This window comes from Sphaerodactylus townsendi, linkage group LG05, assembly GCF_021028975.2.
Source record: "Sphaerodactylus townsendi isolate TG3544 linkage group LG05, MPM_Stown_v2.3, whole genome shotgun sequence".
Classification (NCBI taxonomy): Eukaryota; Metazoa; Chordata; class Lepidosauria; order Squamata; family Sphaerodactylidae; genus Sphaerodactylus; species Sphaerodactylus townsendi.
This window is the reverse complement of record NC_059429.1, coordinates 80489975-80511693: the sequence shown is the minus strand read 5'-3', so window position 1 is coordinate 80511693 and position 21719 is coordinate 80489975. Positions and strand designations below refer to the sequence as shown.

The following is a 21719-nucleotide window of genomic DNA, read 5'->3' as shown; positions in this document are numbered from 1 at the left end:
CTTAAAATATCTGGAACCCAGTAATGCAAGTTTGTGTGTTGTTTTTGTATGACTGGGACAAGAAAAGCTTTGTTCTCCATTGAGCGAGGGAACATCTGGGTATTTGCTAATCCACCAATCAGGGAGGCAGGAATTTGCATAAATTTTTCCCAGGATTCCCTCTGTGCCTTGCTTCTCCTCCTCTCCTCAGTTTTGTTTCCTGCCTTAGGGAGTGCAGTCGCAGTGGCTTCACTGCCACTGATATTCTTCGATAACTGTTATTTAGCTTGCCAGCCATTGCTGGCGTTTAGAGGCGAGGGGCGCGTTTTTCAAAAGGCGCGCAAACGGCAACCGCCGGGCTCTCGCAAGCGGCTTTTCGCTCTGCCCGGCAATCCTCTCTTGCAGGCAAGCAGCGAGCGGCGGGAAAAAGAGCCGCCATGCCGCGAAAACGGGACACGGTTCTCTCCTCAGAGGAGGAGAGCGACGGAACCGTCTCCAGCCGCCGACCACCCGAGGAAACAGCCGGGGAAGGCGACAGCAGCCCTGAGAGGGGCCGCCTCCGCTTTCTCGACGGAGAATCGCGTACTGGCGAGCCGAAAAGAACGCTACTAAAAAGGAAGAGGCGCGTAAAATGGCCGCCGTTAGGCGCGACGGAGCAGGAGAAGCTCCAAACAGCCCATTGTGCCTTGGTGTCCCAGGCCAGGGCTCAGATGCTGCCTTAATATTACCAGAGGACCAGTCACAATCGCTGGCAGAGTCGCAGGCAGAGGGTAAGCTTTCCCTGAAGGATTTAAAATCCGAAATTTTTAGTTACGTTAAAGGGGCATTCCAACAAGAGAAAGCCACTATGAGGGAGGAAATGCTAGCCATGTACAGGGAGCAGCTTTGCCGTGAACCCTCGAGTCCTCCGCATAGTTCCAGGGCTTCCCCTCCACGCCACACCATCAGGGAAAATAAGAGAATGAACCCTGTTTGGCAGACAAAGGCAGCTCTCAAGAAGCCCAGGCTGAGCCCAGCCATTGGAGCAGATGATTCCTCCGATTCAGACTCACACAGCAGAGAGGAGGGGGAAGTCTTATCAGATACAGAGGATCTTGAGGAGATCCAGGTCACTGAACAGTCCTCTCGTTTTTTCAAAATTGAGGACTACCAATACCTATTATCCAAAGCGGTTTCTGCCCTACATTTAGGTGAAGCCAAGAGTGGTGAGGATGCATCCAAAAGAAAGCCGACCTCACTACACAAAGGGGATGGCCAATATTTTCCTTCCAACGCCCATTCAAAAAAGGTTTTCCCCTTTCCTGAATACTTTGAGACCCAGGTCACTAATGAATGGGATAAGCCAGCCGCAAATAGGCGATGCCCAAATTTCCTACGAAAGCTTTATGCACTACCATCCTATGCCAATGCCATTTTGCAAGTACCTATTATAGATGGCCCGGTGGCGGCTCTCCAGTCCACAGGGCCGGTTTCCAAAGATGGTAGGGGACAAATTAAGGATCTGCAAGATAGACGCGCAGACCAATTATGCCGAAGGTCTCATGAAGCGATGGCCATGGTAATCAGAGCGTCAGCCACAGCATCCATTGTGTGCAGAGCATCCATTGCATGGGGAAGAAAAGTATTAGAATTACTCCCAGAAAGTGAGACCAGATCCATAGAGGGGGTAAATAGGATGCTAAAGTCAGTGTGTTTTGCTTCAGACGCCACAATAGACTCAGTGACCTTTGCGGCACGAGCCATGGCATCTTCAGTTGCTGCACGCAGGCTCCTTTGGTTAAGAGCATGGCAAACAGATTGGAAATCCAAGGCTTTGGTATCTGAGTGCGCTTTTCAAGGGCATAAGCTCTTCGGAGATGAACTTAAGGAGTTCCTAATAGACCCCAAAGAAAAACCTAAACTTTTGCCTAAGTCCTTTCGCAGGTTCGACAAGAAATCAGGCTCCGGCAACAATTTTCGTCCCTACCAGGGACAGACATTTCAGCAGAGTTTCAGCCAGGCCAAAAGAGACTTCAGGCGCCCGTACTGGAACCAAGGCCGCCAGCAATTCAAGAAGGGCTTCATGCCCAGAAAGCAACAAGGAAATGACCGGTCCTTCCAAGACTCACGTAATAGCAAAGCCTGACGCCAACAGCGTAGCAGTGGGGGGCAGACTTCTAAGGTACCAACAGATTTGGAAGACATCCAAGGTAGATGCCTGGTCCCTAGAAATTGTTTCCTCAGGCTATGTAATAGAGTTTGCAGCCCTTCCCCCCAGTCGTTTCCTGCTGTCCCCTCTCTCCTTAAATCCGGAAAAAAGACTAAGAAAATTAGAAGCCATCTCTCACCTGCTACTAATCGAAGCAGTGGAACCTGTTCCACGGGAACAAAGGGAAAAAGGGGTGTACTCCATTCTATTCACAGTCCCCAAGAAAAACGGGGAATGGCGGCCCATTCTAGATTTAAAATACGTCAACCAATTTGTAAAATTAAAACACTTCAGAATGGAGACACTGAGATCCATAGCGGATTCCCTTCACCCCCAGGAGTTCCTCACGTCGGTAGACCTTTCAGAGGCATACCTTCATATCCCGATCTTCGAGGGGCATCGCAGATTCCTAAGATTCGGGATAGGGGAGGATCACTTCCAATTCAGGGCCCTCCCCTTCGGACTTTGTACCGCCCCCCGAGTGTTTTCAAAAGAAATTTATTGGCATAAGCTAGATGTTAGGAGGTCCTTGAAGGCCTTCCTCATTAGAACTCAGACTTTTAGACGATCAGAGTCTTTATTTGTTTCCATTGCCAATCACAACAAGGGGCAAAAGTTGTCTTCTCAAGCTATCAGTAAATGTCTCAGAGAGTGCATAGAAGAGGCATACAAAACCCAAAAGTTGCCGATTCCTGTAGGGATCACGGCGCATTCCGTACGTAATGCCTCCACGAATGCAGCCTTTAATAATAATGTCCCAGTCACAGAGATCTGTAGAGCGGCAACGTGGTCTTCTCTTTCAACATTTGTAAGACATTACAAGCTTAATATTTTCAGTGCGGCAGATGCAGACTATGGCCGCAGAGTGTTACAACATATTATTGGAGAGGATTTTGACCCCACCCTGTAAAAGATTGTGACACTGCTAGGGGAGGTCACCCAGATGTTCCCTCGCTCAATGGAGAACAGACATTGGTCTTACCTGTGAAGGTGATTTCTCCATTGAGCGATTGGGAACATCTGCCCCCCAAAAAATTGGTCAGACATCCTCTCATCAATTCTTTACAAGACTAGTTTCTTTTCCCAGTGTTTTTTATAATGTTGGTCACCTCTGGATTGACCCGCTGTTTTTCCTCTTCATTGGATTTTTCCTCATGATATATTATTGACATTGTGTTTGTTCAAGTTATTACAGTTAACTGTTCTGAATTTTCTGGAGTTTTTTATGCCATTTATTCAAATGGAGAACATGACCTCTACACTGTCATCACGTCTGTCACTACTGATGGGAGAATCCAAAACTGAGGAGAGGAGGAGAAGCAAGGCACAGAGGGAATCCTGGGAAAAATTTATGCAAATTCCTGCCTCCCTGATTGGTGGATTAGCAAATACCCAGATGTTCCCAATCGCTCAATGGAGAAATCACCTTCACAGGTAAGACCAATGTCTGTTTTCATTTGCAGGGCTGCTAAATCAATACCTTTCTTTTCCCTCACTCAACTTCCATTTCCCTTTAGTAAAAACTGAAGTAATCTTCCTGGCAAAAGCATTTAAGAAACATGAGAACCATTATCTTGATTTAGATCTGCATCAGCAGTTTACTATGAAAGTGCTGAAGTGGATTAAAAACAGCTTCTAAAGTCTACTTTAAGCTAATCTGAATATTGATATCGACACACTGGAAAGTTATTATTATTATTATTATTTATTCAATTTCTATACCGCCCGATCCCCAAAGGGTTTGTACAACATAGGCTGCAGCACTTTTGAGAGGTGACTCTTCTACTAAAAGATAACAAAATGGGAGGAAACTGACATCCTAATTAACTCACATAGGCCGCTCTCGCGACGTCTATAAACGATCGCCTGGGCGGTAAAAAACGCCAGCCCAGTTTAATGCCGCACGCGCTTTCACTGCTGCAACGCAGCAGCGGGCGACCTGAATGCGCTTCCCCAGGGCGCTGTCAGCTTCTAAACAACAAACAAACCCCTGGGTTGTTGTTAGAGGAAGCGCCTTCCCGGAGGTGCGGTGCGAACCAAGGCCACAAGATAATGCTGCTAGCCTTCCGTTCTATTATGATATCGCCAGTTGGATTCTCGCCTTCACACTGTCCTCCCACCTCCAGGGGTTGGAGGGCAGCGTGGGCGGGGCTCCGACGGCCAGCAGGCGACGACGAGGACATCGTGAGTAGAACGGAGGAGGGCGAAGAGGCGGCTCCGTGTGGAGCCGCCTCTCCTGCGGCGGCCTCCGCTTGGCCTGCTCGCGACGCTTGCGTCGCGAAGAGCTTCCACGCCAGCACTCTTGGCGGCGTGGGGGCGCAAGGAGGCCGTGCGGAAACGGCCATAGGTAGCTTTTGCAATTGTTTATATTGGATATCCTGTGCCTTTTCATTCTATCCTCCTTTTGCTCGTTTTAACTGGGCACAAAAGGTGTAGATGTATGTGGTGGTGGTTGCATAACTGCACAACTTGCTGTGACTGAAAAAATTTCTTAATCAAAACTGATCTCTCAGATGTGTAAACTCCTCAGTCACAAGGTGTGAGTGGGGAGCTGATTCATGAGACTGTCTTCTTGGACCAGAATGCCCCACATACATGTAATTTTTACACGGTCAAAATATCCCGGGGTGAGCATGGAAAATATCCCTGTGCAGCAGGGAATTCCGCACGGCTCCTGAAACTGCACAGGGTCTGCCTCAGTGTGCCCCCCCCCTCCCCGCAATATTTACCTTAGCCTGGGATTTTCAAAAATCACCAGTCTGGAGGTTCTTTTTAAAAATCCCAGTGTGATGCTGCTTGTGCCTGTGCCGTGCAAAAACCAACCAGGAACAGGACCGGTTTATTTTTCCTGCCCAGCCGGCTAATCTCCCTGCCTAAAGTTCATTCAAGCTGCCACTCAAAAACAGCAGCCAATCAGAACGCAGAATATTGGGGAAGCTCACAGGTAATTCCAGCTGCCACTCAAAAACAACAGCCAATCAGAAAAATCACTTGGTCTATTTTCCTCAGTACAAGCTTTATTTTAAATCAATTAGCAGACCTGTTCACTAGTTTTCTCCCTCTGATAGCAAAATCTTATTTTAAACCATTAAAAACACAGAACAATTTCTTCCATTCCCACAGCACATACACAAAAACACCAATCAAGGGCAGACCAAGTGTATTGTTCCTGCCCAGCCGGCTGATCTCCCACCCTCCCAGACCCAAGTGTATTGTTCCTGCTCAGTCGGCTGACGTCCGTTCAAGCTGCCAATCAAAAGCAACAGCCAATTGGAACACGGGACACTGGGCATGCTCAGAAATGCTTCCGAAGCAAATACAGAAATTCAGGTCATGTGGAGCAAACTGGAGCATTACCAACTCTGCTCCTGGGCAGAAGCAGGGAACCGCGCGTATAGAGAAACCAGGATAAAATAGCCCAGGTATATATGATCCCATCTCAACCCGGTGTAATTGTGCCGTGCAAAAAACGGCCATGAACTCACAAAGGAGCATTTTCAAAGCAGATGATCAGCGAGGAAGGAGACAGAAACCCTCTACTATCCATCTGAGCTATGGATACACTACAGCAGAGAGAAGCCCCGAGACATCTCTTTACTTCACTTTGTCATTTCAAGCCTTTGCACAACACAACTTCTTGGTGCCAACTATACCTAGAAAGGCTTCTAGGGTGAAATTTCTAAACCCTCTTCTTTCCAGTCCTCCCCTTCCTCTTCTTCATTGTCCAGCTGATCAAATTTACTGGACTTGTCAGATTTCACCTCTCCGGGAATTCTCAAATATCTGGAATTTAAAAAAGGCACAATGAGCCATTTGTGATCCAATGCTTGAATAGTCTGAAATAATGTGTCACTGGTGGGAAGAAGACATATATCTATACAAACTTAATAATTCTGCAATGCAGAGTACTGAATGAGAACAGCTAAATGACCAGTTACATTAAAAAATCCCAATGCTAAACTGGGACCAAACTGGTAAAATATATTCTGTATTTATTTTATTTATTCATATTTAAACTAAATTCAATTCTCAGTCTCTGGTTTGGCCGATATCATCTGAAAGCACTAAAAAGAAAATCAGAAAGGACCAAACGAGACTTATCACAATATTGAAGATTTGGGAACATCTAAAAAATTAATCTTGTCATTTTTTGCAGAACAAATAGTTCCATATGCTCAGTAAAACTCTCTCTCGGTGCTTATCTGAACATGGATGCCAAATTCAACCTTAGGATAAGACACTGGTTCTCTCTCAACTGTACATATTTGACATATTTCAGACCCAGTATCTTCACTTAACTCAGGTACATGAATATAAACACAAATTGAAACAGTTTATTTCAGCCCAGTTGCTCTGAAAAGAATTTTACACTGCTTCTGGACTTCTGAAAAACAGAAAGCACATCTGAAGCTTTTGATAATGCAGAGTTGGATGCCTGCGTACAACAAGGGATTATTTGTTTGTTTGTTTATTATTAGTTTTGCTATACCGCCCACCCCCGAAGGTGTACAACCAAAGATAAAACATATTAAACCCTAATAAGTAACAGTTTTAAAACAAACCAATCCAAAATTACAAGACACATAGATGGCAAACCACGGAACGTCAATTCTCCTGAGAGGAAGATCAGGCATTGTGTCAGTCAGTCAGGTGTTATAATATAAAGGATAGCTTGGCAGTGGCTGGCCCACACAAAAGCCCGGTGGAACAGCTCCTGGATCAGTATAGTAAATCCAAACATTATTAAATCAGATGATTTATTTACTTTATTTGTAGTTCACTTTCCTTGCTGAAATTCAAGGCAAATCACAATGTTATTAGACTGTATGATTTGTTTGGTTCATATGCTAGAGGAATCTTCCCTTCTGGATTCCTGATTGCTCCAAAAGAGTAATCCGTATTCTCTATTTGACTCCCAAGTCACTGGGGTCTAGAGAGGCCTCATACTTTTAATCCAAGTCATAACTTCAGGTTTTAGGAGGTTCACATATCCACTAAAGGTTCACATCTGACATGCTAAGGGAGAAGAAGGTTCAAATCCCCTCAAACCACCAGACTGGCTGTCTCTGATATCAGTTCCTGATTGCTATTCCTTGTCTTTTCCACCAAGGAAGGACCTCTGATTCAACCAACTAGATTTCAAAAAATCCCACCTTGCATTTGTTGTGTTTTTAGAACAGGTATGGGACTGGTATGTATCTGTTCCTGGAACTTCTCTCTGCTGCAGGTGAGCATGTGTCCACAGCTGAGACTCTTCTTCCATCCCTGTCTAAGAGTTCCCATTTGCTCTGCCAGCATGATCTTCCCTACCAATATTTCCCTGATCTCATCTTTTTTCCTCACCTGAATAAAAGTTTCTGTCCTGGTTCCTTTTTGATTATGTTGAGTTTATAGTAATGTCTCAGAGCTCTTGACATCTTCTCATATGTCATGTTCATGCGGTTCTGTTAAAGAACAAAATACACTGGAAATTTCCTCATGAATTTTTGAAATGGATTAGAATTCTCAATACATCTCCTAGATCCAGCATGATGACTAGTGAAATATTCCCCACACCATTCCCTCTTGGAGGGGTAGACAAGATTATCTTCTTCCTCCTGTCTGGAACCGTTGGTTTGTGCCATCAGACAAAATTACAATATCCATGGCTTTTTATATAACTTTTTGGAATTGAAAATTATTATTTGTGCAAATGGCCCTTTTATTGATTATTTCGGAACCTCAGTCTTTTATTCCTGCATTAATAAATATAATTAATACCTTTGGAGAGTTGTCTGGGTATTCAATTAATTGGACAAAATCTGAGTTGATACCATTGGGAGACAATATATCATGGAGTGTGTTTGCTCATGGACATTTACAGAGGTAACCAGATGTCAAATCCTGAAACACTGATTCCTAGAGATTATTTATTGATTTCTTAAATTTGTATCCCACCCTTCCCAACAGGGCTTAGGGCGGCAAACATCAGTATAAAAACAATTAAAACAGTACCATATGAAACCGGTGTGTACAACAACCACACCATTAAAAACTTGAAGCAACAAGACAGTAGAAGATGGCGATAAAAACCTAGAATAGGCACCCATGGAAGGTCACAATGTACCATTTTTACATAGGTTCAAGTGATCAGCTTTTTTTTGGTACCTTGTGATTTCCCCAGAGTCTGGCTAGTCCATGGGGGTCAACCACCCGAAATATCTTGGCTTCTTTATCTTCCCATTTGATATATGATTCATATCGGCTATCACAGAGGAGCTGGTAGACATAATCCCAGAGAAACCTGCAGTCTGAGATAGGAAAAGACATAGTGAGCACACCTGAGGAATGCATATACTGTGCAGTGACTGACGAAAGCAGGAACTGGCTCACATGATTCACATACACCCACAGAGTATAGAGCAGCCCTCATTACCATGCAGCACATGAGAAGCAACACATTCAACCTCATGGATTGGGGGCGGGGAAGGGAATTTGATGACATGACCATATGATTCCACATTTGCAGAGGTACCATGAATGTGAGAGCAATGCATTTACAGTAGAGAAAGTAATAGGAAAAATGCTTAACACTTTCTGCTTGCTGAGTACCCCCTCCTGCCTACCGATCCCCTCTACATTTTCCTTAAATGGCTCCCATGCTGGCTGGGGCTGATGGGATTTGTAGTCCATGAACATCTGGAGAGCCGCAGGTTACAGACCCCTGAACTAGAACCACTGAATCCTCCTGCTAAGACAAGAATGTTCCTCCAGAACATCAAGGCTTCTTCTATCAGAAAAGGATCATTGAATTCATCCTCCTTTCCATATTACCATATAGTTCCACTTTAATTATACTGACAATAACAGACAATAACTTTAAAAGGGGCTTGGACAGATTTATGGAGGAGAAGTCGATTTATGGATACCAATCTTGATCTTCTTTGATCTGAGATTGCAAATGCCTTAACAGTCCAGGTGCTCGGGAGCAACAGCCGCAGAAGGCCATTGCTTTCACATCCTGCATGTGAGCTCCCAATGGCACCTGGTGGGCCACTGCGAGTAGCAGAGCTGGACTAGATGGACTCTGGTCTGATCCAGCTGGCTTGTTCTTAGGTTCTTAGGTTCTTATGTTCTTACGTGGTACATGTTTCCACAAGGGACCTTTTACAAACTTCTGTGGGGAAAATAACCTTAGAATGGAATTCATGACTGAGTTTTTTTCCTGATCTAAAAATCAGTATGTGTGCTTTTGTACTTAGAAGACTAGAATACTGACATTTTCTGTGGACGTAAGTTCTGGATTCAGATAAGATCCAGGCAGCAGATGTGAGCTAATAACTTGCATTACACTCTCCAAACCATTTAGGAGAGAGTTGGTAAAGGGACAGCTTTATTGCTTGGTTACTCTATTTCATTTTAATAGGTATTTTTTATTTCATAGGTATATTATCTCACTGAGAAAGGTGGCCTTTGAATGAAGTAAATAAAATTCGGCTGCCTCAAGAGTTGGGCAGTCTCTTATGCTGTTCCAGCAAAGTACGAAGGTGGCAGCCACAGAGACGTGGAAGAGCCTCCTCCCACCTTTGCCTCCAGATTGGGCTCCAGAGGTAGAAGACTTAGAACCAGGGAAATGGAGGAAGGCGGGGCAAAAGGGGCTATTGTGATTATATCAAAAGCTTTTCAAAATGTAAAGCCTTAATCTCTGTCCTGCTCCCAGCAGCCATTCTTGGCCTCTTTCTTCCCCTCCTTACCCTAGCAATAATCAGAGGGAGACATATGTTCTGGAAGTATTGTCACACCCCAAACAATCAGGATGGGGGAGTGCTTCCTCAGGGTACTCGAAATCCTTTCTGATTGCAACTTGAGGGAGGGAGGGATGGACGGACGGACGGACAGACGGATGGATGGCCAGAAGGGCAAGGAAAGGATGAGGCAGTTGTACCACACCACCACTTTGTCATCCCAGTGCACCCAGCAACTGCTTGTACCATGAACTGACCCTAAGTGGGTAGAGTATCTGAGCTTAAGTCCATTATTCAAGTCTCTGCGCAGCCTTCAGCAGGCCATTCTCTCCCAGCCCCAGCCTTTTAACTGCTATTCGTGGAACAGCCCACTTCACAAAGCTGTTGCAAAGATTACTGCAAAACATCTGAACACTTATGAACAGCACCATATAAATGCCAAATACAATGTATTCACCATTCTTGTCAAACAGTCACATGTAACATAGATTATTATAGGGTCATCAGGAGACCATACTTACCTGCAATTTTACCACTGACTGGAACTGGTGATGACACAGGAAGAGGGTAGGCAACGTTTGTGCTGTCACTGACCTCTGTACTGCGATCTTGGTGTAAGAGATTAATTGCCCCAGGAGCATAGAATTTGCTGGTAGGTGATATGGATTGTTCTGCATTGCCTGGACGACTGGTTGTGACCAGCAAACATTCCATAGGCAGTGGATGGCCACTTCCTGCACAACTGTCTAACTTGCCCTTCAAGCCTGTGAGGAGACCAGTGCATCTAATATATTATCAATCAACTGAATGCCATGGAACAAATTACAAACAAGTAAACCTAGGATTCAAACCAACCACAGACTCATGTGGTGCAAACCAGCATAATTACCATGAGTTACATCCAGTAGATTAATTCCTGTAACGGCAGCATAAGGACCTTCCACTGAGGTAAGTGGGAAAAGAGAGAGATGTGGGGTAGACTTTTGTTGCTGTTGAAATGCCTTACTTTTCCATAGAAAATGTTTCATTTCCATAGATGTATTGTGTCATAAAATTAATGCCATTCCCCACACACTATTAGGCAAGCTTGGCAATTCCAGAGTTGCAATTAATATTATTTACCTAAGTTAGTGAAAAAGTATATCTATGGGTTTATAAACTGAGGGACAGAGAAAAAAATAAAACCACAAGTACATACAATAATCTGTATGAAAAATAAAGGTATAAATTCACTTGATTGTGCAGGTCAAATCAAAACTAGAGCTAAATTTCTTATTTATGCATTTCCTGTCATGAGGTGGAAGGGGTATTGTAATCATCAAGTTCACTATGGAACTAACATGGAACTAAGGGATGAGGTGCTCCAGTGACCTTCACAGATGAAAGTTAAATTATATTGAAAGAGATGAGTGGACAAGCATATCCACAGCACATTGAGCCCTTCGGGGATAGGCGGCCTATAAGTTTAATAAAATAAAATAAATAAATAAAATCATGCTATGAGTGAGTGCTGACATTAGGGTATCAATTATTTTCAGTGCCTTCAGGGGGAACTGGTTCTTAAAAAGGAGAAAGGTAAGAGAAATTTTGAGAAATGTAATTTTTTAGAAATATTATTCCAGTAAAATAATTTTCACATAAAGTATTCATTTATTAAAACATTTATACCCAATCTTGCCTGTTGGTTCAAGGAGGCTTACAGTAACTGTTGAAAACATTTTTAGTTAATACCAAAAATAAAATAGCTATTCCCCAGAGGCGTAGCTGGGGGAAATGGAGCCCAGGGCGGACTCTGAGTTTTCCACCCCCCCATGGGCCCCCACACCATGCCCCTGTGCCATGCCCCCCTACACACCACACACCTCCACTTACCTCCTGGGCCCAGCGTGCTGCCTTCCCTCTTCCTGTATTTTTATTTTCAAACAGTTGGTTTGGGGGAAAAAAGCCCCTAGCTGCCTCCCTCCCCACTCAGGGACTGACTGGGGAGCTACTGGGGGCAGGGCCACAGCCCAACTGGACTCCCGGGAAAGCCCCTGACTGCCTCCCTTGCTGACCCAGGGACCGGCTGGGGAGCTGCTGGGGGTGGAGCCACAGCCCAGCAGGACTCCCAGGGCTGGGGGAAAGCAATCTAACTCAGCAGCTTCATTATATTAAACTAGAGGGCCTGGCCACACGTTGTTGTGGCAATTGTCCTTCTCCTCACAGTCTGCAACCCACACAGATGTCCATGCAGGTCCAATGACCCCCAGAATAGCCTTTTGGGGTGGTCAAATGGAATCCCTCTTTCCCTTTTCAATGCACATCGTTATATGGTGCTGTCTTGTTTTTTTAGTATAAGGTAACCCTTCCCATTCCACAACGGAACTGTCCAGAGTGTGAATCCCGCTGTCCATGAGGCTGGTTGACACGCACAGTCCTGGCTTGGGTGAGGCAGAACTGGGGCAAGCAGGCTATCCCAGTCAGGCAGCAGAGGCAAGGTGGTGAGGCGCTCAGATCAAGGCCAGCTCCCTGGGTTCTTAAAGGGCCACGTGCAAAAGAAGCAGAGCCGGTAGTGTTGGTTCGCACCGACCCCGCGGATTTTCTTAGAAGAAAAAGGCAAACTTCAGCCCGCTTTTAGTGAAAGAGAGCTGTGGTGAATATGGGTGAGGAAGTGGGTAAGTGGTGGTTGGATGTGAGGGAGGGCAGAGTGAGGTGTGTGAGGATGAGATGGATGTATATTGTGTGGTAGCAGTGGGTGAGGCACAGAGAGTGAAAGCAACCTGCATGTGAGGGGGGGGGGGGCACCTGATGTCTCACACGGCAAAGTGTGTATGTGTTTCACTTCCACTCATATTACCTAACAGTATTACCTATTTACTGTTTTCACTGCTCATCTCTGCCCATCTGCACGAACATTCTAAGGGCATACCAACCCCTCAGGCCACAGACATGCTGCACGAACATTCTAAGGGTGACAGTTAAACACAGCCAGCTTCATGGCCTGGTGCGCCAGGAAAAAGATGTTTTACCTGGCTCAGGTATGGACTTTCGGTGATGTGAAGGTCCGATTACCTGCCCGCAACAGGGAGGGACGTCCTGTGAACATTTGGGGGCGATCCATCCAGCAGCTTCTGAGGGAGACCATCAGGGACAAACACACTGTTAGATTTTTATATAGATAGATAGCATGAGTGAGAGAATATAGCCCTGTGATACTCCACAAGACAAATTCTACCCAGTGGTCTAAAATACTGTATTTAAAAATAATGTTTAAACCATGATTGATTTTTTTTCTAACCAAATATTTCAGTTCAAGTATCTGTTGTTATTGAATCATAACATTAACATGGGGCTCTTCTTAAATTACATTTACTAAATATAAGTAAAAATAAAGATGCTCAATCAAATCATATTCTATTTAGGTCATCAGAGAATTTCCATATTAATTCTTTTCTCCAGAAAGGCCACACCACTGGAGCCAAGGCCATAGCACTCACCTTCTGAGGCACTCTGGGTCTGTGCATGGTCTGCGTCCCTTAAAGGAGAGTTAAAGAAAGGGCTGCAAACTAGTGTTCTCTGGGTCTTAATATATTGGAGTAACTCATACAAAACATCTCCTGTAGGGAAAGAAACAAAAAGACCAATTCCAAGTAACAGATATTTTAAAAAAAATTAGTATTAACTGTCTGCAACCTCTAACAAATGTGTGGACCACTGACACGCCTTTTGTGATGTTATTTCATTTTGAAATAAATTCTCGTCAACTTTTTCATCCAGTATGAGCAGCAGTGGCGTAGTGGCTAAGAGCAGGTGCACGCTGATCTGGAGGAACCGGGTTTGATTCCCAGCTCTGCCGCTCGAGTTGTGGAGGCTTATCTGGGGAATTCAGATTAGCCTGCGCACTCCCACACATGCCAGCTGGGTGACCTTGGGCTAGTCACAGCTTTCCGGAGCTCTCTCAGCCCCACTCACCTCACAGGGTGTTTGTTGTGAGGGGGGAAGGGAAAGGAGATTGTCAGCCCCTCCTACAGGAGAGAAAGGGGGGATATAAATCCAAACTCTTCTTCTTCTTCTTCTCTTCAGTAGGACTGAATTCAATGAGGAAATTCCAGCTGGTGCATACCCCCTATTCAGAATATCCATTTCTGCTCTCAAGTAAAAGGGAAACTGAAACCCCAGCCCTTATGCCCCTGGATATATTCAGGGTGGATTTAGTCATGCCCATGATGTTTTCATTTATGCACCCATCTAAGAATCACCAGAAAATGTACTAAAAAGGAGACTGTCACATTGTTCCCCTCCTCCAGAGAATCTGTTAGAATAGGTAATGATCCTACAACCTGCTTGGCATGGTTCAACCCATATGGAATCATCTATGGAAAGCAGTTTAGAAGAATAATTTATTTCTTGGCAGATGGGGAATTATAAGTACTGAAGGACCCATGATCTTTGAAATGCTCACTAGATGTTTCAGTGATTATGAGATTCCTAATGCATTCATTTTTCAGCCTTCCTCAGACATTTCAGAGCATTTCAACTGGAAATAACTTTTCAGTTTGGCCAGCTGGTGATGGTCCCTAAAAACCATAAGCAACCAATCACTCCTGGTTTAATGGCCACTGCCATTCAGAAATCCTATTCAAGGTATTCCAGTAGACATTCAGAAGAATCTAGTGTGTTCCAATGGCTAGCCAGTGTCATTGTTTTTAGAATGCCTCTACCTTCAACTAAATTTGTAGTGCTTTCTTCCCACAACCATGTGGGAAATGATTTGTCCAGACAAGTTCACTTTCCTCCCAACCCCAGGAAATACAAGTCCAAAATCCAATACCAAGTGCAGGGACTAGGGCACCTCCTGAGAATAAGCACAACACAGACCACATAAAGCACATTAGTGGTAATCTACTAACTTTCAGTACTATAGAACTCCTTTACAGCTTTTTGTCTCCTCAGTTTGCCTCAGATTATTTATTTCATTTAAGCACAGATTATCTATTTAATTTAGTGGTTTTTCTTTAAAATTTGCCTTTGGGAGCTAGGAAATGTTATCTGAGGATAGAAATGTAATATAATGTGCCACTGAAAGAAAAAATTATTTCAAAACATACTTTCACTGGTCCAAAATATAATGGCCAGGCAACTGTCAGTGGTTGGTTATGGGGATTACATTACCCCTGCAGCATACTGAAAGATTTTCATTGGTTACCCATCTGTTCTCAAGAACAATTCAAAGTGCTGGCTCTTACATTTAAGCCCCTAAATGACTAGGGGCCAAAGTACCTGAAGGACTATCTCCTTCCATGCTGTCCAACCCATTAGCTAAGAGCAAACTCAGCCTTCAGAGGTAAGACAGACAGGGACTACAGACAGTGAATTTTCAGTGGCAGCAACTCACTTTTGGAATGCCCTCCCCCTTGATGTTGACCCGGTGCCTACTTTACTTTCTTTTAGGAGCCAGGCTAAAATACATAATTTTAACAGGCCTGACTCATATAATCCAATGGTATGGATGCTTGGTGGGAGGAAAGTGCTGTCAAATCACAGTCAGTTTACAGTGACTCTGTAGGGCAGTGATGGCGAACCTTTTCAAGACCGAGTGCCCAAATTGCAACCCAAAACCCACTTATTTATCGCAAAGTGCCAACATGGCAATGTAACCTGAATACTGAGGTTTTAGTTTAGGAAAAAACGGTTGACTCCGAGGAGTGCGTTACTTAGGAGTAAGCTTGGTGGTAGTCAGTGGCTTTGTTTTGAAGCAACTATGCAACTCTTCCAACGGGTGGCAGGACAGTGGTGGTTGGTGGATGGAAGGGGGGAGGTCACAATAGACAACCGTTGCTGCCTCAGCTGCATGCCTGGTGGAACAGCTCTGTTTTGTGGGCCCTGAAGAACTATGCCATCACAATTTAACCTCACAATTAGTGCTTAGAGAAGCAAATGAAAGAACAGTTTTAAGTCGACACACTCTGACTGTCAGAATGAAATCCAGACTTGGAAATGCACATTTTAGTCGCAGCGCCTGTAACCTGAATTAGGAGCCCGGATTCTGAAATCTTCTTTGGTGAGAATACAAAGGGCTTTTCCATTCATTTCAAATTTACTTTCATCAGTTTTCTTGAGTGAATATTCCTTTTCTGCCCATCTTAACCAGTGAATCACATCATCCTTGCTCCACAGAGAGGGCTGGATTCCTGAAACCAAGCATGTGATATTTAAATTAAAATAAGAAGACAGTCTCTTCAATGCTGGAAAAGCACTGAAAGCAAAATATATGCCAGAAAGAAAGGAGGTAATTTCCATGAGCCCAGGTATTGATGTTTGTATTTCATATTTTACCGATAAACACCCAGGCTCAATTACATCCATCCCTGTCTGGAAGACAGTTCCCAGCTGCACTGCAAGATGTGCTGCTGACTTTTCTTTTATTACCTGTTTACCACCTACTTGATTATGAAGGCAACATATATCAAGCCTCTGCCCAACTGAAAAAGGCAAAAAAAGAAAGAAACTTGAATGCATTTCACCGCATTCCGTTTACAGAAAGTGGATCGGGGACTGAAGTCTCACTCCGGCCACTAGAAATTTTGCTCATCCCATCCAGCCTCCCCGCCCATGCCCTTGTTTCTAAAAATTTTACCAGACAGTGCCTGCCTGCTATACTTTTCCAAAGCTATTCATAAGAGCTAAAGCTATTCATAAGAACATGCATTCATAAGAGCTAAAAGAACAAATGTATACTTTAAAATGAAAGGTGAGAGTATTTATATGTTGACCCACCTTTTGATCAGTCTCCTGGGCGTTTTATAATATATTAGATGAGTACAAGAACTGAGGCTTCAGACAAAACACTCTTGGCTCCTTTCTCATGATGGAAAAGCTAAGAGATAAAGAGGACTGAGGGAGGAGGCTAGCATTAAAGCCTCTCCCTGGCCTTCTAGAGTTCCTGCTGCTGCTTTCCCTCCAAGGCCTGCAATCCACCTGTTATAAAGCATACTGTTATAAAGCATACTGCTAAAAGTTATTGACAGCTATTGTAGTGTAGAGCTTAGAGTGTCAGGCTAGGACCTGGGAGACCAAGGTTTGAATCCCCACTCAGCCATGGAAGCTCACTTGGCGACTAAACTCTAAACCTAGCCTATCTCCAAGGGGATTGTGAGGATAAAATGGAGAAGGGGAAATTATAGTATACCACTTTGGGTCCCCACCAAAGGAAAAAAATGGGGTGTAAACTATGTATTAATTGATTGTTTTAGTGATTGCGAGGATAAAATGGAAAAAGGGGAAATATTCCAAGACACTTTAGGTTCACAATAATGAAAAAAGTGGGATATGAATTATTTATTAATTGATTATTTTATTTACTTAATTTATGCTCCACCTATTTCCCCCAGTGAGGAATCGAAGTGGCTTACAATGATCTCCTCTCCTCCATTTTATCCTCACAACAATCCTGTAACATAGGATGACAGTATGTGACTGGCCTAAGGACTTGTATGTCTTGTTTTTTTATGGTTTATTATACATTTTCTACACAAATAAATATATACAATCAATTGATGCATAGTATTGTATAAACAGTTAAGCACTGATATTGAGGTACTAATTTATACCGATTTGTGCCCCCCTCAGATGATGCCTCTTGTACTCACTGAGATGGCCTGGTAATGTGCAGATTTGTCCCTCATAGAGTGGCTGTAATGATGTCACAGATGTGAGCTGCAGATGTTGGGGCAAAGTAGAAACTGTCACAGGACTTGAAGAACTGGCTACCACTTTGCCCTTCAGAAAAAAGAAAATAATACAGGACAGAATAATCTGGCTTTCCAAGGTGCAAGAATTAGATACTTTTAGGCACCATGGAGCCAATCAAAGGGGCGCGTGTGTGTATTTATATCTAAAACCGCACTAAAATTACCTAAAATCCTATGCCTGTTTATTCAGAAGTAAATCTCATTATTTTAGTCTCCAGTATGACTATTAAACTCCCGTAATGCTAATATAAGGTCCACCATGTTTTATCTCTCTATTCTCTTTCTTGCATGGGACATGAGTGTTTTGTTGGTGATATGCAGGGGTCTTTACTCAGAGGATTAATTAATAATAGCTTACACACTAAGGCCAAGGTGCCTGAAACTACCTCTGCCCTGGGCCTGAAGTCTACAGGACATTCTAAACCAGCACAGACAAAGGTCCTCAAGGTCATGGTCTGAAACATCTCCCCACCTCCAGCCCAACATCCAGCTTGATGAAGAATTTTGGAGAACTCACAAGTTCACACACTGTTTGAGCTTAATAAAAGTTATTACATAGCTTTTGAATTTATTTTGGGACAAACATGCCTATTTGGGACCCCCATTTGACTTACACTTCCTGCTTCAAAGTAAGCACTGCTCCTAGGAAATGTACTCTTAATGTTCTTCATTTAGGCCTGGGATTCCTAAGTGGTACTGCCCCCCTGGGGGCACTGGAAACATTAAGGGGCATAGTGAGAAATTTTGGACAATAGGGGGGCAGCTGGCAAAGGGATTCCTGGGCTAGCAAGCAGTTGAAAGGTTTGCATGTGTGTCCTCAAGGACCACTGGTTCCATGACCACTGGAACCAGGACCACTGGTTCCATGAATGATAAGATCAACGTACACAATTCATATATGCTCTATTTCTGATCTCACAATCTGAGCATAAATCCACCATGACTCAAAAGAGGTTGGACATAACTGTGTGGGCATATTTACAGTACACACATGACTTCATAAGGTTGGTGCAGTCTGACATTCCTGCTGGAGTGTTATGGAACTGCTTTGCTGTTATGGATACCACAGGAAACAAGCTTGTGCAGCACAAGGCCTGTGTTTACTCCAAGCATGAAACTCCAGGCTGTCAGCAGAAGGAATAGTCAAAGTCTCTTACCAAACTGATCTTCTGTCTCCCTTGGACAGAACATCTGTGCTGCAGCCTCCCCCTACTGTAGACAGCAGGCAGTTGCAGACAAGAATATACTGACAATTTATGGAGCCACTTCTGAATTGTTATCTAACAAGGAAAGCGTTCTTGGGATGCAAGGAGTGTGGACTAGAAATAAAATGTACCATGATAAGTATGGTCCAGTGCTAGCCCGATCTCATCAGATCTTGAAAACGAAGCAGGTCTGCTTTGACTAGTACTTGGATGGGATGGGAGACCATCAAAGAAGTCCAGGGTTGTTACACAGAGTCAGGCAATGGCAAACCATCTCAGTCTGCCTCTTGCCTTGAAAACACCATGAAGGGTCACCACAAGAAGGTTGTCACTTGATGGCACTTTACACATATACACACCCCAAGTAAGAAGACATGTCTGAGTAGCCTGGAAGATTAGCAGTGTTGTACTTAGGTCCGTTCAGTGCTCTATGAACAATGCTCCATTATTGGTCCAAGAGGATGGTAAGGAAGCATCCATGCCCCCTAGTTTTTCCTTGCACAAGGTAGGGTAGATTGTTAAACTTGCGAAAGCCTTTAAAGAATATTTTCGCAGGACATGGAAGAATGTCTTTTGTGAGGAGTTCAAAGTATCTATGGAGTTTTTATATCCCCCCTCCCTGAAATATTTTTTGTTGTTCAAAACACAACTCATTGAAGTACATTAGCAGCTGCATGGTATCTTTCTTCCTTGCTAAATGACTCTGGGGAATGCCAGATTGCGCACATTCTGGCAGAGGTTAGAGTCCGCCAGGCAGACCACGGTGACAGTATCTGGCAAAAAGGAGAAGTCGATCTGGGGTCACGAAGGAAGCAGCAGGGATTCGAACCCACGTATGGGTTGGGGATGCGGTGAGCCAGAGATAAAAAGGAAGAGCGCGAGTCTAGCGGGACGGTGTGTCTGAGTGAAGGGCGGTGTTTCCATATGAAACTGGACTGGACGGTTGGGCTGAAGTCTGAAGAGGATAAAAAAAACGCACAGGCGCGGGGGGGGGGTGCTAACTGTTCCAGGTGCTCCGCTCAGTTCTTACCTGCATGAAAGGTGGAGGTGGAGCCTCTGCTTCAGGGGGCTGGGAATTTCTGGATGCCACGCTCTCCTCCTCCGCACAAAGTTATCCTCTGGATCTGCTAGAAGGCAACTGCCGAGCAGCGTGGGCTCCGAGTCTGGCCTTCCAGGAAACGAAAATAAAAATGAAACTAGCCGGATCTGAGCGCGGCGGAGTTTGGACCGAAAAACAGCTGCAACCGCAAGGAGATCGCAGAGCCTCTTTTGCGAGGCGAGGCGAGGCGAGGCTGCCAAAGGGCAGCAGGAGTCGATCTCGACAGTGCGTTAATCTGGGTTACTGTAATTTGCAGGATCCTCCGACAAAAAGTCCATGTGACCGAAACAGTCTGAGCCGGATGAGCAAACCTTTGGGAGCTGTAATAAGCCGGCTATCTAAGTATGGGAAGATTGACCAACCCTTCATTCTCAACTGGGCTACCACAGTGCCCACTGCCCATGCACTTAGTAGAAAACCTGGGCACTATGAGCTAAGTCAGGGGTCCCCAAACTTTTTAAACAGGGGGCCAGCTCACTGTCCCTCAGACTGTTGGAGGGCCGGACTAAAAAAAACTATGAACAAATTCCTATGCACAAATGATTGTAAAATGTTTGATTTCACCTTTCAGCCTTTCTGTCATGGTCTATTTTTAGAACAGTGACCAAAGTATGTCAAGTACAGGGTGGGCTCCAAATATTGTTGGGGAGGCTGTGGAATACCTTCCCTTGTAAAAAAAAAAAAAAAGCAGCACTTTCCCAATGAAACATTCCATCTAACCCAGGATCAGGTATCTTCCTGGGTTCTTTCCTCCCTAGCAGCCAGCGAGCGATTCGCCAGCCTGGCTGATGCCAATGGGAGTGAGGCGGAACAGAAAGCCTGAGAGCAACACATGGAGTAGCTGAGAGGGAAGGGCGGAGCAGGCATTGCCACATGTAAGGTTTCCAACTCTGGGTCAGAAAATTCATGGAGATTTGGGGGTGCCATCATGTAACTGCAATCAACAGCCGTTGAGGCCGGTTCCTCCTCTCCCTCGAGCCCCCATTGCACATGAATGGAGCCATCACCGCCATGCCTGGCGGGCCGGATAAATGCCTTCAGGGGGCCACATTTGGCCCTCGGGCCGTAGTTTGGGGACCCCTGAGCTAAGTCAAAGGGGAGAGATGTGCACTGGAAAACACCATCCTTATGTTGAACTAGCACTGTCTGAGATGTCCCTCATAGATGAATACATTTAAAAAACATTTTAAATCCAAGACAACAAACCACATTTATTTTTAAGAATCCAAAAACCACTGATAACATGAGCATTTTGAACTTGGTGATGTGCAAAACCTTGTTTAATCTGTGAAGGTCAGGGACTGGTCTAGCAGTTTTTTTTTTCACTCATGTACCCTTGGCTACCCATTTCCATAAAATTGTACCTCCATATTAGTTAACATTACATAATTTTTGGCATACTCCTAAATACTCTGGCGCATACACCGGGGGGGAGGGGGGGTATGCACCCCCTGTTGGGAAACACTGGTCTAGACCCTCCATCCTCCTTGCCTACTAGGAAGAACCTAGAATAGAAGCTTCATAATTGGGAATCTGCATGTACAGGCACAGCACTGGTTCCCAACCTTCCTAGTGCCGCGACCCTTTAATACAGTTCCTCATGTTGTGGTGATCCCCAACCCTCATGTTGTGGTGACCCCAACCCTAACATTATCCATTTTACAGATGGAGAACATTATCCATTTTACAGATGGAGAACTGATGCAGAGAGTCTTAGGCGACCCCTGTGAAAAGGTCGTTCGACCCCCAAAGGGGTCCTGACCCCCAGGTTGAGAACCACTGCTCTACAGTATT

General features: G+C 44.5%; 1 protein-coding gene across 1 annotated transcript; it reads right to left on the bottom strand.

Moving 5' to 3' along the window:
• Positions 1–5382: 5382 nt before the first annotated feature.
• On the bottom strand, positions 5383–20018 carry ETV7 (ETS variant transcription factor 7). Its single transcript, XM_048498113.1, has 8 exons — positions 19857–20018; positions 17520–17649; positions 15897–16061; positions 13368–13487; positions 10413–10655; positions 8315–8457; positions 7511–7611; positions 5383–5950 (listed from the first exon to the last, which is right to left on the bottom strand). The coding sequence occupies exons 1-8, from the start codon at positions 19860–19862 to the stop codon at positions 5833–5835; spliced, it is 1026 nt and encodes a 341-aa protein (XP_048354070.1). The 5' UTR covers positions 19863–20018; the 3' UTR covers positions 5383–5832.
• Between the last annotated feature and the right edge of the window lie 1701 nt (positions 20019–21719).

What these genes read in the sequence shown, in the direction of transcription:
- ETV7 (XM_048498113.1), bottom strand. An exon ending in AATCCGGGCTCCTAATTCAG is followed by an intron (nt 13,488 to 15,896) that starts GTTACAGGCGCT and finishes CTTTCCCTACAG; the next exon opens with GAGATGTTTTGTATGAGTTA. An exon ending in AGTCAGTGGTAAAATTGCAG is followed by an intron (nt 8,458 to 10,412) that starts GTAAGTATGGTC and finishes TTCCTATCTCAG; the next exon opens with ACTGCAGGTTTCTCTGGGAT.